The sequence below is a fragment of the Cylas formicarius genome, unplaced genomic scaffold (assembly GCF_029955315.1).
Source record: "Cylas formicarius isolate icCylForm1 unplaced genomic scaffold, icCylForm1.1 PGA_scaffold_4__25_contigs__length_36172078, whole genome shotgun sequence".
NCBI lineage: Eukaryota > Metazoa > Arthropoda > Insecta > Coleoptera > Brentidae > Cylas > Cylas formicarius.
Window position 1 is genome coordinate 12,303,315 of NW_026844334.1, and position 15,152 is coordinate 12,318,466.

General features: G+C 34.0%; 2 protein-coding genes across 2 annotated transcripts; one reads left to right on the top strand and one right to left on the bottom strand.

Moving 5' to 3' along the window:
* Positions 1-1,546: 1,546 nt before the first annotated feature.
* Positions 1,547-8,818, top strand: LOC132700894 (uncharacterized). The gene is made up of 4 exons (XM_060668471.1): positions 1,547-1,678; positions 1,771-2,318; positions 7,060-7,075; positions 7,880-8,818. Exons 1-4 carry the CDS (start codon positions 1,586-1,588, stop codon positions 8,732-8,734), a joined length of 1,512 nt encoding a protein of 503 aa, XP_060524454.1. The 5' UTR covers positions 1,547-1,585; the 3' UTR covers positions 8,735-8,818.
* Positions 8,819-13,127: 4,309 nt separating this feature from the next.
* On the bottom strand, positions 13,128-14,025 carry LOC132701302 (pupal cuticle protein G1A-like). The gene is made up of 2 exons (XM_060669105.1): positions 13,984-14,025; positions 13,128-13,486 (listed from the first exon to the last, which is right to left on the bottom strand). The coding sequence occupies exons 1-2, from the start codon at positions 13,993-13,995 to the stop codon at positions 13,154-13,156; spliced, it is 345 nt and encodes a 114-aa protein (XP_060525088.1). The 5' UTR covers positions 13,996-14,025; the 3' UTR covers positions 13,128-13,153.
* Between the last annotated feature and the right edge of the window lie 1,127 nt (positions 14,026-15,152).

Here is a 15,152-nt window from a genome sequence, read left to right on the forward strand (position 1 = left end):
AAATGGGTTACGTTTGGTCGCAACTACATAATTTTGAAATTGTGCGCGTAGGTTTTTATGAGTTCATTGTCTGATACCCCAAATACGTTTAAAACGTTTTGATGACTTAAGGATACCGCACGGGTTGAGGTGTGGTCAAACTGGTAACGCGAAAGATCACTTGACTCGTTCCGGCGATTGTTGATCTGAAACATAATGCACGAAAAAATATAATTGGGTTAAGCTCCGATAATCGTATTCATAAAAATTCTCAATTATGAAATTGGGTCAGCTAACTACCACTTGCTAAAAAATGCAACCGATTCACCGTGTCACATTTTTAAAAACAAATTGTAATGTAAAGGTAGAATATTTTACGGCAATCTAAATTAACAAAGGGTGTTAGAATCGGACCTTCTTACTCTTCATTTCAACGCTTTACTATTATAAGTATATTTGTTAATATAATCCTAAGAATTTTAAGAAAACTTGTTGAAAATTGTAATTGTTTAATTGTTGATTTGATCGTTTCTTTAAGAGATGTTTTTAATTTATTAGGATTTTTAAGAAATGCTAAACATAATTAAAGAAAATAAAAATAAAAATAAAGGGAAAGCAAACAAATAAAAACAAAATGAAGAAAGAAATGTTAACCAAAAAATGTTTTGTTGGAAAGATATTTCCAGATTTATTTTGTCAAGGCAAGTTGTCCAGTGGGATGGGCTATGAAATTAATCGGTAAAAAGATAATACACTGACTATTTCCTTTCTTTAATTCTCTTAGTTTTTTGCAAAAAATGAAGCGAAGATTATAAATCTTTGTCGGAAACAAAGTACTCAAATTAATAGTGACAGTGCTTAAATGAAATTAATATCTGTCGTTCTGTATATGCATTTAATTACGGCCTTTTTTCTTCAATTCGCGCATATTCAAATTTATTACTATTATTTTTACTAAAATGTAAATTATGTTAAGTATAGAGACCAGCCAATATTTGGTTCATAAAAAGAATCAAAAAGCACAAATAGACAAAGATATGTTTATTAATTTATTAATTATTATTTTTTGTTTTGTTAGTTTCCTGTGTAAAGCTGAGCCTCAACAAGTGTAAACCAAATTTATTTTAATAATATAATATTGAAACTTTTTTTTTTAATTGCGAGAAAATCGCAAAATGTTTTTTATTTTCCTTTCCAAAAATTTGTAATTTTATTTTACTTCTTCCGTGCAATTGTAAATTTACAAATTGAAAAGGAAACTTGGGTAAATTTATTGAGAGCCACAAATCATCATCAGCAATCTGTTCTTATATTTGAGTGAATAAAGACTCTTCCTTGTGTTAAAAATCCATGTTAAAAGATTGAAAAGAGCTATTTAGTTCTCCAGAACTTCTCAGCGTGAAATAATAATGGCAATACATCCAGGTATTTTTTTTCTGACTTACGCAAATTTCTGCCATTATAATTGGTAAAGATAAACCCGCGAATAACGTTAGAATAACGTATATACGAATGACGGATAACGCGCATACCGAACAACAGGAAGCTTGCAAACCTAGACCTTCGTAGCGCAGTAGCGAAAGTGGTCCAAATCGTTCATACGATTATGATTCCAAACGGGTATAAAAACGCACAAATTTTTACGAACCGCATCAGTTTCGTAGAAACATTTTCACCAAAAGCAACAATGGCCCTCAAAGTAAGTGCATTTTGTTTATATGTTGTAGAAAAGGAATTGGTATTGCATTACGAATAAATTTTGCCTGGTATATAAATATATATTTTTCTCAGTTCGTCATCCTCGTCGCCACTTTGGCATACGCCAACGCCGGACTCTTGGGAGCTCCCGCAGTGGCCACCTATTCGGCAGGACCGATCGTGTCCTCGTACTCAGCCCCATTGGTAACCAAATCGATCGCCCCGGTAGTGTCAGCTTACGCCGCCCCCGCAGCACCCGTAGTTGCCGCATACTCAGCCCCAGCTCTATCGAAATCGGTAGTCTCCACCTACACCACACACTCAGCTCCACTTGTCGCTAAAGCCGTTGCTCCAGTAGCGACCTATGCTGCTGCTGCTCCAGTCGTATCTGCCTATTCCGCCGGTCCAGTTGTATCTTCTTATTCAGCTCCATTGGTAGCTAAATCTGTGGCTCCAGTTGCATACGGCGCCGCTCCAGTAGCATACGGCCCCGCTCCAGTAGCATACAGCGCTGCTCCAGTAGCATACGGTGCGGCTCCTTTGGCTTACTCTGCCGGTCCAGTGGTTTCCAGTTACGGTGCTCCAGTCGTAGCCAAGAGCGTTGCTCCCGCGTTGGCCTACAGCGCTCCAGTGGCCGCCTGGTAAATGAAAAACCCTAAACCGGTGTCAACGATATTGTAAATACGCCTTTATTTATTCATTAAATAAATGAGAAGTTTGTAACACATGTATATCACAATTATCATCCCTTTTATCCCACGTTAGTGTCGATATTGCGAGTTGTATGTAGAAGAAATGACAAAAGCACAGCCCGTATTATTCAATAAAATAAAACAATCGAAGATACGTGAAAGAATGTGAGCTTTTAAAAGGGTTGTTTTTAATTTTTTTCCAAAATTATTCCTTCTATCTAAACGGATATAACAAATAATGGCCAACCAGATTTCTTCCGAGAAAAATGAGTCTGTATGTAAGTTGCAGAGTACCCAGTGACGAACCAAAACCAGCCTTTAATGTGTTTAATCGAGTCAGAAACAAGTTAAGTTAAGAAATTAATGGAGAGATGAAGAATGGGCGCATAAGAAGCATTGCCTAATTATTCTTCGCTCCCAGAAAAAGTCGATTTAAGAAACCATTTTTTTAGAGATTTAAAAATTTAAGTTCTCTAATATTCGATGTGTCTAACTTTGAATTAATTTCTTGTAAAATTATTACTTTAAAAGCCAAATCGTTTTCAATGACGTTTAAGATTTTTTTAGATGCACTTTACCAAATAAATATTATTTTTTCCGAAAACAAGTGTGTAAGCAAGCAAGCAAATATAAAATAAAAAACTTTGAAAACAAAAATATTTGAACGATTAATTGGATTTTAAATAGTTATATACTATTATAAGATTATAAGATCGCCGTAGCAATAAAGTTCAAAGTGGTTAGTTTTGGTTGGTTAAATGTACAATTATTTTTTTATAATCGGTAAAACGTAAAAAACGAATATATTAATAATTTTATTCAAAAACAAAGTATCTGTCTTATAAGCCTTGTACGCATATGTAATCGTTGATTTTTGTCAGCTTTTACCGGTTTTATGTTAATATTTATATAAATTAATAATAAAGTTTAAACCGTTTTTTATTTTAAACAAAAATCCCTGAAAAGATATCCATCGGCATTGCGCCCAAGGTGTACACAATTTATCATCATCTAATCGAAACAGCTATTATACGCTAGTTAGGAACTTGATGAGCATTTATACCTAATATTCTACTGCCTACGGGCCACCTCTAGTTCTATTGAAACGCCACACGCTCAATTAATAAAATGCCCACCATGTTTCGCAAATAATGTCCCGGCCGATGTTAACACGAAAAAAATTGATGCTATAAATTATATGTTGCAATCGTCGAATATTTTATCGAGCTTATTCGTTCGGCTTGTCAGACAACATCGTTTATATTCTATCGAATTATATAGACGATCAAGTGCCGACCACGCCCAGTCATGGCCTACGGTAATTTTAGATATGTGAACCAAATCTTGGCATCCTTGCGAGTGAACGCGCCGCGTCCTCGTCGTCTGTCAATAATGATTCCCTGATAAATGGCTTGAGATGAAGTAAAATATAAATATATTAACTATATATAATAATGTAGACCACAGAAAATGAAGACAACAAGGCTCTTTAAGCCCGGCAGACAGGATGTAATTTCTTATTTCACTACTACTACTTAATACCCAATTATCAGATAAAAATTGTTAGAAATACATGTATGAACTACATAAATGAAGACAGAAAGGTTCCTACTACCTGTCAATACTTTACGACAAAAATCGTGGATGTATATAATATAAGGAAAATCCGTAATCGCAAAACTAAAAACTAGAGAAATGTTTAATGATTAAAGTTTATTATCTCATTGGTTTCAAAAGTTATGAGAACATGGTATATACAAAATTGTAAAGATTGTTAGGATGCACAAATGAAAATTATTTTTAAGTAAACAGGGTAGCTCACAACAGCTTGATAAATAAAACATACATTTTTCTAATGGAAAACCTTATTTTTAAATTGGGTTTTGAATTCTTCAACTCTATTTATTAATAAATAATACATACCTAAAAATAAAAGTTTTCCAATATTTAAATAAAAAAAAATATATTAATTTTCACATTTGCAAAAAAATTATGATAGCTCCATTATTTTTATTCACTATATAAACACTATATAAACATGGAACATTTTGAATGAACTTTCATTAAGTGTGTCATATATTTTGTCTAAGAATATTGCTATAACATTAGTTGGCCATGACAACTGAATAAATAAATTAATAAAATTTATTGTGGTGTGACATATTAGGCCATCCGTACAAGAACTGATACTCATAGTCATTTCGAGTTAATTGGAAATTAAGAAAACGTTTTTTATTAATTAGGTTCTTTAAAGCAACTAAAATAAAATAAATGACCTGTTTACGTCTCCTGCGCAAAATGCCTAGTGCAAAAATGGACCAACCCGCTTTAGTCCATTCGTGCTTTGAAGAATTGAGGACAATTTTTAAATTCAATAATTTGTGGTTTGGTCCGTTATTGCACTAAATGCCTCATATATACTGGGTGAGGTGGAAAAATATTTTGTTGACCGTAAGAATTTACTCCTAGACAATCTCTTCAGTGTTTAATTGAATGGTTTGATGCTAATGGTGGTATTGAATATGAAAAACGGAAAGCGGTAAACGGGAATGCTACCAATGAGGTAAAAGAATTGGAAATTTCACTTTAAGCTTTAGGTGATCCGCAGGTTAGTAATTGTCAAGTAGGTAGCTTATGTGATACATCCTAATCTACCGTTAATCTCACCACTAGAAAACAAAAATATCATCCCTCCTTTCTGGAACTCCAGCAAGAACTTTTAGACCGTGATTTTGAACAAAGGGTAAACTTCTACCATGAAATGAATGAAGCAATAGCAATGAAGCGATAGAGGCCGATCCAAATTTAAGTTAACCGTCATAACATGCATTCAGTGTACGAGAAGTGCAAAACCAAAACCATTGGTCACTTAATGTCATTGTAAAGTTATTGGATCAGATTGGATTCTTCAAGAAGTTGATAACGTTGAGGTCCAACAAATGTAGTTTCAGCAAGATAGAGCTCCTCCGTATTACCATCGAGAAGTTCGCGGACTTTTAAATAATCATTACCTACAAAAATGGATCGGTAGAGGTGGATTAATGGAATGGCCCCTTCGATCATGTGACTTATCACCCCTAGATTCCTTTTTGTGGGGATATGTTAAAGATCGTGTTGATGTGAATCATAATAATAATTAAAAATAAGACTGTTTGTTGGCTAACAGTTTTGTCATGGCCAAATAATATTATAGCAATAGTCTCAGACAGAAAGAAAGGTAAATAAATCGCAAAGTATTAAAAATATTTATACTTAATACAAGTTGCAGATTTTTGTAAAATCTTTGAGAACGAATAATACATATGGTGTGGCCTTTAAAAAAATCGAGATTTTTCAGCTTAAAACGATAGAAATAAATTCGTTTTTTTTTTAAATAGCATCTAATTCAAAATCGTCATCTTCGAAGAACGCTAATATCAAATACAAATATTTTTTTTGCAAGTGCGAGTAATCTTTTTTAGAAAAATTAAACTATTGGTTGGGTAGGTTTTAAATTGTGCATTCTAACAACCTCTGAAATTTTTATGAGATATTCAACTTTACTCTATCCTTGACTCACCCTGTACAATTTTTATAATGATCGTTTTTATTTTTTCTGGATAAATTTACATAGCTACGCATTTCTTTAAGCGCACTGTTTATTAGCATTTTTTATAAACATATTAGGAGGAGGCCTAAGCGAAGTGCATATTACTCCTTTCTATTCCGGGTTCCTATTCCATTTTTTCTGGAATCATTGGAATTTTTTTTATGATCTTATAAATACGTATTTACACTTTCAACCGCCATTTTTCTACTCTTTGCGCCGACTTTTCATACACACATTCTAATTTATTTTGAAAATAATTTAAAAAGTGAGAACCAAAATTAAGGACAAGTGCTGCTTAGAAACTTCCGAACAATTGGATATCAATATCTACTAAAACTTTCAGTCAATTAACTAACCAAAACTATGTTTTCTCGAGGTTCCAAAACGACCCTTAACTTTGAACCCTGAACTCTTGATGGATGTATAAGATATCAACTAGAGAATCAAGTTTTGTTCTTACACTGATTATATTTTCGGAACGATAGACTTAATGTTTATGAGGCTTAAAATTTTTTAATTTTTTTTTAAGGTAATAATAAATTTTGTTAGCCAAAACAAACATTTTTTAAAGACCAAAATAATATGCAGCTATTCTGACTTGGATTGATTGATATCGATTTTCATTATACAAATTCAGAATTGGCTATGAATTTAATTGTTTTTTCGCACTGCAGTTATTGATGAAGAATGGAAACAATATATTTCCTTCTCGTTAATATATGGTTATACAACAGTTTGATATTGAAAGAGAGTAACCAAGGTGCCTGGTCCAAAATATACTTAGGCGCACTAGATAATCTTGCACGCTCTGTAAGACAGAGAGAAATAGACCAATCCGTATCAACATATAACGAAATAAAATTTAAAACAAACGGAAAATCTACGTATATATATAAACGTCGAAACTGGTCTACTGGGCGACCACGCGAACGAAGTCCATACACGGTTATGTCATCATTAGCATCGGGTAAAAGTACCTACTCGCTGGTCGAAACAATGGCCGATGCGTTATTTAACGGGTCCGCCCTAACCCAGACCTTCACCCAGAAAACGAAAGTGGTTCACTTGTGAAGCCACTTATGCAATTTCATCTCGATTCAGCATCCAAATCGAACCGGTATAAAAATGACCGGATTATCGAACACCGGCATCAGTCAACCACAAGCCCTAGTACAAATATACAACAATGGCGTTTAAAGTAAGTACATGCATAGCATAAGTCTTTTTTTGGAATTCTTAATGAGGTAACTAATGCTTATTACGAAATATTTACTTCTAGTAAATTCGATTACACAAATATTTTAATATAAAGTGACTTTTTGAGTGTCGTATTTTATCTGAATTTGCTCTTTCAATTTGAAAGTTTGGAGAAATGGCGCTCACGGTATTCCAAAGTTTTTGTGGGCATTTTATTAAGTACGTAAAATAGTAAGATTTTTAGTAAATATATATCATGTAACTTGAAACACGCCATTTTATTCATTACCTACTACATTAGTCTGACATAGTTAATAGAATGTATTATTATTATTAGCATGTTCAGCTAAATTCATAATGTATCTTTAGTAAATTTAATAGTAATATTCAATTTTAATTTAAATAAAAATGAAATTGAAAAAAAACATGTTTTCGAATGTAATTATGGAAAATTTATAAATGTTTCAGTCTCATTTAGCAATGACGGCGTAAGAAAACAAAAAAATAATTATAACCAGATTTATGTACATATGTTTTGACAAACTAAATAGGATTTATTTGCATAAATATTCGGAATTAGAACAGATAATTTGGCCGGTATATTAAATCTGTATTACTAGTAATTTAAAAATTTGCGCAAGGAACACAGAGAAGTTAGTTAAAAAAGTTTACAGGGCAAACAATGGCAAATCAAATTTGTTATTTATTATTTATTATTTTCTAGCTCCTTGTCCTCGCTGTTACGCTCACGTACGCCAGCGCTGGTCTAATCGGTGCCCCAGCCGCCGTTGCCACCTACTCCTCAGCTCCGGCAGTTAGCAGTTCCTACTTCCACCAAGCATCTGCTCCCGTGGCAGTCGCTCACGCGGCCCCAGTGGGCTACGCTGCTCAGCACGCTCCAATTGCATATGCTGCTCAACACGCTCCAGTCGCCTATGCTGCTCAGCACGCTCCAGTAGCATACGCCGCTCAAGCCATCCATGCTCCCTCGGTCGGAGTAACGCAAGAAAGTGTAGCACGTTCCCTTGGAGGCGCCCAGTCTGTCTCCACTTTCTCTAAAGCGGTCGACAGCGCCTTCTCCAGTGTTCGTAAATTCGACACCAGAGTGACCAACGATGCCTTGGCTTTGGCTCCAGCCCAAGTTGCCTATTCCTCACCTTTGATCACAAAGGCGTACGCCCAGCCAGCTCCCCAATTGGCTTATGCTGCTCACGCTGCTCCAATCACATACTCCTCTCCAGTTGTAGCCAAAACTTACGCCGCAGGTCCTCTTGTTTCGAGCTACGCTGCCCCTTTGGTAGCCAAGGCTCCAATTGCCGCATACGCAGCTCAGGCTCCGCAACTGGCATACGCTGCTCATTCCGCTCCAGTCGCGTATTCATCGCCAGTGATCGCTAAGACTTATGCCGCAGCTCCAGTCGCATATTCCGCTCCCGTAGTAGCGAAATCTTACGGCGCTCCAGTAGCCGCTTACGCAGCTCAAGCTCCAGTTTTGACCAAAACTGCCGTAGCTTACTCTCCAGCTTCCGTTGTGGCCCACACAACGTTCCAGGGACTGGGCGTTGAATACCACTATTAAACGATCACATCAGACTGCCATTTTTGTACATAGGATTTAGTGCGTGTTTTGTATTTAATTTAATAAATTGTTTTTATTGGATAATTCGTTGCTTTAATTTAATTTTTTTCAATGTCGACAAATTTTGAGCAAGGACCGCCATCGCATTGGCATGCCTTAATTTTGAAAATATCACTTCAAATACTAGTCATTAAAACATGAAATTTTGTTTCGTTAAAATTCGTTTGTTTTGAAATTTCGACATTTCGAATAACAATTTTGAATATAGCTAAAAACAAGCTAAAGTAAAAAATAAGCAAAAACAAACTCTGAAGGATACCCTCCCGGATATAGAAAAAAAAAACACTTGTTGGAACTCAATCTCAATCAACTCAATAATAATTAGAAGAGACATTTTTAAAAGCAGATAACAGAGAAAAATTTCATACTAAAATAATTAACAACTTCTTCATTATATATATATATATATATATATATATATATATATATATATATATATATATATATATATATATATATAAATGCAGTGTATATAGTGTATATGGTTTATAAAATATTTTTCCAATATTCTTACAATCTCTAGACGTTGATGAACGCGGACGAAGCTCTATTCTATTGAAAATTTGCTTGCTTCATAAATAGTCCACTCAGCTCAATTTGAACTAGTATAATTTCTTTCAGAACCATGAAAATTCCATTTCTAAAGTCAATCTTTATTAAAAAAATATAAAATTTAACTTTTAAAATTGTTGAATTATAAAACAAAAAGAATATCAACCATACGGCACAAATTTAATAAAAAAAAACTAAAAAAATTGCTAAATGCATTTTGTCACCAATCCTATTCAATATCTACGTAGAAAAGAGTTTTCAATTGACTCTGGAAGGAGATAATAGAGGAATCAAAATCAATGGAACTCCAATTGACAATATTCGGTATACGGACGATACAACTATATTGGCAAATTTTCCTGAGGACCTTCAACATACTCGGGACAGGCTTAACCAAATAACTAAAAAGTTTGGGCTCAAAATAAACACGTCCAAAACAAAAGTCATGGCACTAACCCGCCAACATTTTAACGTGGCTGTGAGGATTGACGATCAAGATCTGGATCAGATGTCGCGTTTTGTGTACCTGGGTGCCAGCCTCAACCCAAAAATAGGACTGCGATGAAGAGTAAGGATACGCATAGGGCAGGCGAAGAACATATTTTTTAAACTGAAGAACTTCCTTCTTGCACGTTTTCTTTCACTGGCACTTTGTCTACGAGTAATAAAGTGCTACGTGTGGCCTACATTGCTACATGCAGCAATGGCATGGTCCCTAAAAATACGGATACTAAACCGTATAGAAGCATTTGCGTATTCCCGCACACACACAACTAACGAAGAATTCCTGAGAATGGTCGGTGTGCACAGAGGGCTTCTAGACATCGTAAAAAACCTACCTACCTTGGGCACATTCTTAGAGGTGCCAAGTACTCAATCCTTAAACTAATTTTGCAAGGCAAGGTAGGTGGTCGGCGAGGTCCGCTAGTGCGGAATACTTTTCGCAAGCTGAGAACAGCGCACTATATAGAGAATATTTTTGACGAAATATTTTTGAAAATCCAAACTGAAATGAAAATAAAAAAAATAAACCGCCGAGATATAATTAAATAGAACAAATGAAAATAGATCAAAAACATCGTTTAAACCTAATCCAAAACCCTAAAATTTTAATGGCTATCTTCAACGATTTTAAAGTTATTGAAGACATTATCCATTTCTTGTACTATTCGGTATATAGAAACAAGTGCTAGTATTAGTACTATTCATAGAAAGTACTATTTATGGAAAGAAAAGTAGTAAAAGAAGAATATAATAGAGAAAAAATGGTTGAATTTTTTTTCTTATACGAATTATTTTTCCAATTATTTAGACTGAAGACTATGACGAAATGTCCAAATGAATAAGTGGTAGCTCCAGTAAACTTGAAAAGTATTTAAATAAAATCCATTTTCCTAACCTTATTATTCTCGAAAATATTATATAACGCAGAATGAAATCTGGGGGCCGTTTTTTCGAAATAATTATATTATTTTAATTAAGTCATGCTTTAATTATTGTCGTAAATTGCACGAAAGCAGTAGTGAATGCCGAATTTTTAAGTCAACAAAATACTACGCAACGTACCATGCCGTTTAATTGCCCATGTGGATCGGTTACGGCAACCTCGTAGGAACGTATGAAATGCCATCTTGATAAGTCAGTTTGTGTCTGTTTGCATTTTCTGTACATATTTTATAATACGCCTTAACATTGGAATCGTACTACTGTCATCACCTTGTGTTCCAGTTCATTAGAAAAAATGCTATCAAGGATAGACTATACCATCGAAAGAAAAGTAGTACGTAACTGCATTTCAATCATTTTTATAAATAATAAATATTAGCTTATTGCTACAAAGATAGTAAATTAATAATAACAGCAAGATAAATAATAATAATAATAAACATTTTTATTGATTTAACCATTAATAGCAACAAATTTGCAAAATAATGTCCCAAATTAAATTCGCCAGCAAATGGCTACAAAATCAGACATTTGACACAGTCAGGTACTGATATAGCCCAAAATTTAACATAAAATAAACAGACACATAAAAACAGAAAACGGTTCAAGTGGGAGTGGCAAGGAATTAAGGACAAGGAAATATGTAAGTAAAGGATTTGATTAGGTAGAAACGAAAATAAAATGGTATTTATCGATTGAATATATTCAACCAGCTTCAGCTAACTAGATATGGTGAAACATGGGTTCTACCGGAAACTCCATATATCAGTCGAAGACAGCAGTTTTGAATTTTTTGAATACGATACCTCTCTATACTATGTAGACAAGAATAAATGAATATCCTGTTAATATGATTAAACTGTGATAGCACCAGAGTATTGTAAAGAAGTCTCTTAGTATCCTGTGAGAGACAATGACGGCTTTCATAATTAATTTTAGAATAATATATGCAATCTTTAATTAGCTTGTAACGTGCTTTCTAAATTTTAGAAGAGAAGTCCCAAACTTTCGCAACTGCTACAAAAAGGCACAATTTGATTTCTATTTCCAAATATATTCAAATGAGAATTAATGCTACAAAACTACAGTTGAGTGTTATCGGCATAAATATGATAATCACAAAACTGTTTGTATCTTTTTATGTACAAATCGCAAACAAAAGCGGGATACTCCTTTGTTAATAGCCAAAGGCGTAGAGGTGGATTCTATGCGAATTTACAACACACTTCACTGAATGTTATGTGAAGAATTGAGGATTTAATGATTTGTCATGTCAAAGGCTTTGCTAAAATCAAGTAAAACCAAGGCAATTGTTATCACCGTAAGCCCACAAAATGTCGTTTATTACATCTGCAAGACAGTTTTCACAACTATAACCAGATCTAAAACCAGATTATTTTGGGGGACAAAATACTGTAAATATTGAGAAATGTAATTCATTAATTAGGTAATGAAAATACAAACAATATGAGCTATGGAAAATTTTGAGTCTTTTCTTATAAATCACTAACTTGGCCATATTTTATATTGTAGAGCAGAACCTCTGCTTTACTTACATACTTACTTATTGATTTTGTTCGTATTGTGATCTACAATTTATTCCCCCTAAGAGTATTGTAAAACAACAATTTTCATTTTACATCCACAAAATGAAAACCACAATTGTTTCTTAGCTTTCTCATACTGCTAATTGTTTTCTTTTCTGTTGACTAATTTCCTTTTTTAAGTATCTTAATATACGGGGGTGGTTTAAAAAAATTCTTCCAAAGACTCTTGAGTATCTCAATAAAATAAATATATGCGTTTCTGAATCTTAGTTTAAGTTATAAACCACCTAAAAACATATTTTTTGAAAATTGCTCTGCGTCCTATTTGAGATCACTTTCTTTTGATAAGTCGTCGAGTAATGGGTAATTGTATATTTATTTATTTTACTTTTTGTGGCCAGCGCTCAATTTGCATTAAATTTCCCACTCCAACAAAAACGGAAGAGAATTGTTAAGAATAATAATTAAACTGCATAGCAATTTAGAGAATAAAACAAGTACAGTACAGTAACAACTAGATCAGGTTAGAAAGTTAAAGACAGAATAATGACGCTAGTAACACCACTGCGTTATTTAAGAAATTCAAGACTATACGAACAATGGTATTTTCTGCTTCTAATTATTATACAATACATGAATTGGATAGTAAAAACTATGAGCTGCTCTACTTGCTCTGGCGGGTATGTAAAAGTTAATGTGAAAAATGAAATTGATAAAAAACGTCACGAGTATTTTATTTTTTATTTTTTTTACATTAAATAAATATTTTCGTTAACTGTAATGTCGAATCTTGACTTTTATGTTGTATACCATTCTACCAGACGGATGATCCATAAGCCACTGGAGCTACGGACTTGGCGAAAACTGGAGCCGAGTACGAGGAAACCAATGGTGACGCAGAATAAGTCACGGGTGCCTCGGAATAAGCGACCACTGGAGCCGGATGGGAAGAATATGCCGACACGATCGGATTTGGAGCTGCGTAGGCAGTAAGCGCAGCGTTAGAAAATTCCGGCGCAGAATAAACCGAAAAGCCTGGAGAAGCCGGTGCTGCGTAAGCGGATATAACTGGAGAGGGGATCGCTCCAGGTGTCCCGATGAGTCCAGCGTTGGCGTATGCGAGGACGGAAGCGACAAGCACGATCAACTACGAAATTGTTTCGAAATTTCGAAATTAAACCCCTTGATGGTGGTAGTCCAAGGGAGAGGGTTTCTCCACAAAACCGACCGGTTTCGATGATATAGAGAAATTATTAACATGGAGGCTACTAAAATTTAGGGTATTGAATCTGCTTGACTTAAGGGTAAATTACTCATATTACGCGTGGCGAAGTAAAAAAATACTAGTAGAAGAAATTAACCATAAAATAGAATATGTTCAATAAAATTGAACATATTCTAGACTTGTTTATATTTTTAATATCTTTTTTTTTACTTTTCAATAATTGAAATAGAAACATTTAATAGAGGTTAATGCAGTAAACGAAGTTTTACCAACCCCGATAATGACAATTTCTCAATATAATCGAAATATCTTGGTAGTTTCAGCGCTGATAAATATAACATTTTGTGGAAAAACGTCCCCGTTAGTGTTCAAAATTGGTTTGGCCTGTTAAAGCCTTTAATTAGTTATCAACAACTTACAGTAAGGTTCATTGCGACAAATATTGCGACGACTCGTAGCTGTAAATGGGAACTGATAAAAATTGGTACTTTTTGTCTGGTTTTTATAGACGCAATTAATATCTAAGTTGTTCGCTTCCCGTGTTACAGATACATGGATTATAAAGTCCAAATGCCAAATACCGGTAGGATTCGAATCTTGTCGCTGGCAGTTTCGACATCACAGGTTGATATTCAAACGAGGCGATCTAGTTAAATTTTTGCGAAATTTTTTAGAAAAGTAGGTGTGCCGCTTAGTATTTTGTCCGAGATGATAATCACGATACCAAATTTCTTTGGGAACGAAAGGAATGTATGTGTTACCACTAATATTCGAAAACCGTTAGTATATTAGGAATTATGTAAAATTGCTGAAACTCTTAGTGATTTTGCATAATGAGAACATTAGGAATTATGCACAAATACTAAAATCGTCAGATATTATGCATAATATTTGGGATAATCCGTGAATATCGATAATATCTAAAAATTTAACAGGAATTATCCACCACACCTCTTAAGGCCGTACATCGTTGTAAAATCTTTTATTAAGGTTTGATTTTGATATTTTTCTTGTTGTTGGACAGATCTCTCAGAAACGCATTAAAACCTTAAGTTTCTTATTACATCATGGCTAACTAATTTTTGATATCAAATGTCGAGAAGGGCTATTAGGGATTTCTTTAAAATTAAAGTGGCAACGAATTCTTATTCATGACTACATAAAAGCTAACTGTACTAATTTCCATGAAGTTCGAATACATGGTGCATAACAACTAAATTTTCAGGTATTACTCATAATTCCTGTAAAATTTGTACTTATTATCAGTTTTACATAATAACAATTTTCAGAAATTAAGCATAATTCCGAAAATTCTTGGTTATATGCAAAATCACTAACAGTTTCAGTAATTACACATAACTCCTGAAATGCTCAGTTGTTATGCAAAAAAGATATCGGTGGTAACTTATATACCTAATGTCACAAACGGAATCGGCTGTACTATGCCGAAAAGGTGACCATTGTAGCCCATAACTTTCGTTCTTAATTTGACACAGGAGTGGTTTCTTAAGAAACCCGAGAATTAATATTTCTCTAGATTCGTACATAATTTTTACGGCATCTAACCACATCCTGCTATAATTTTGCG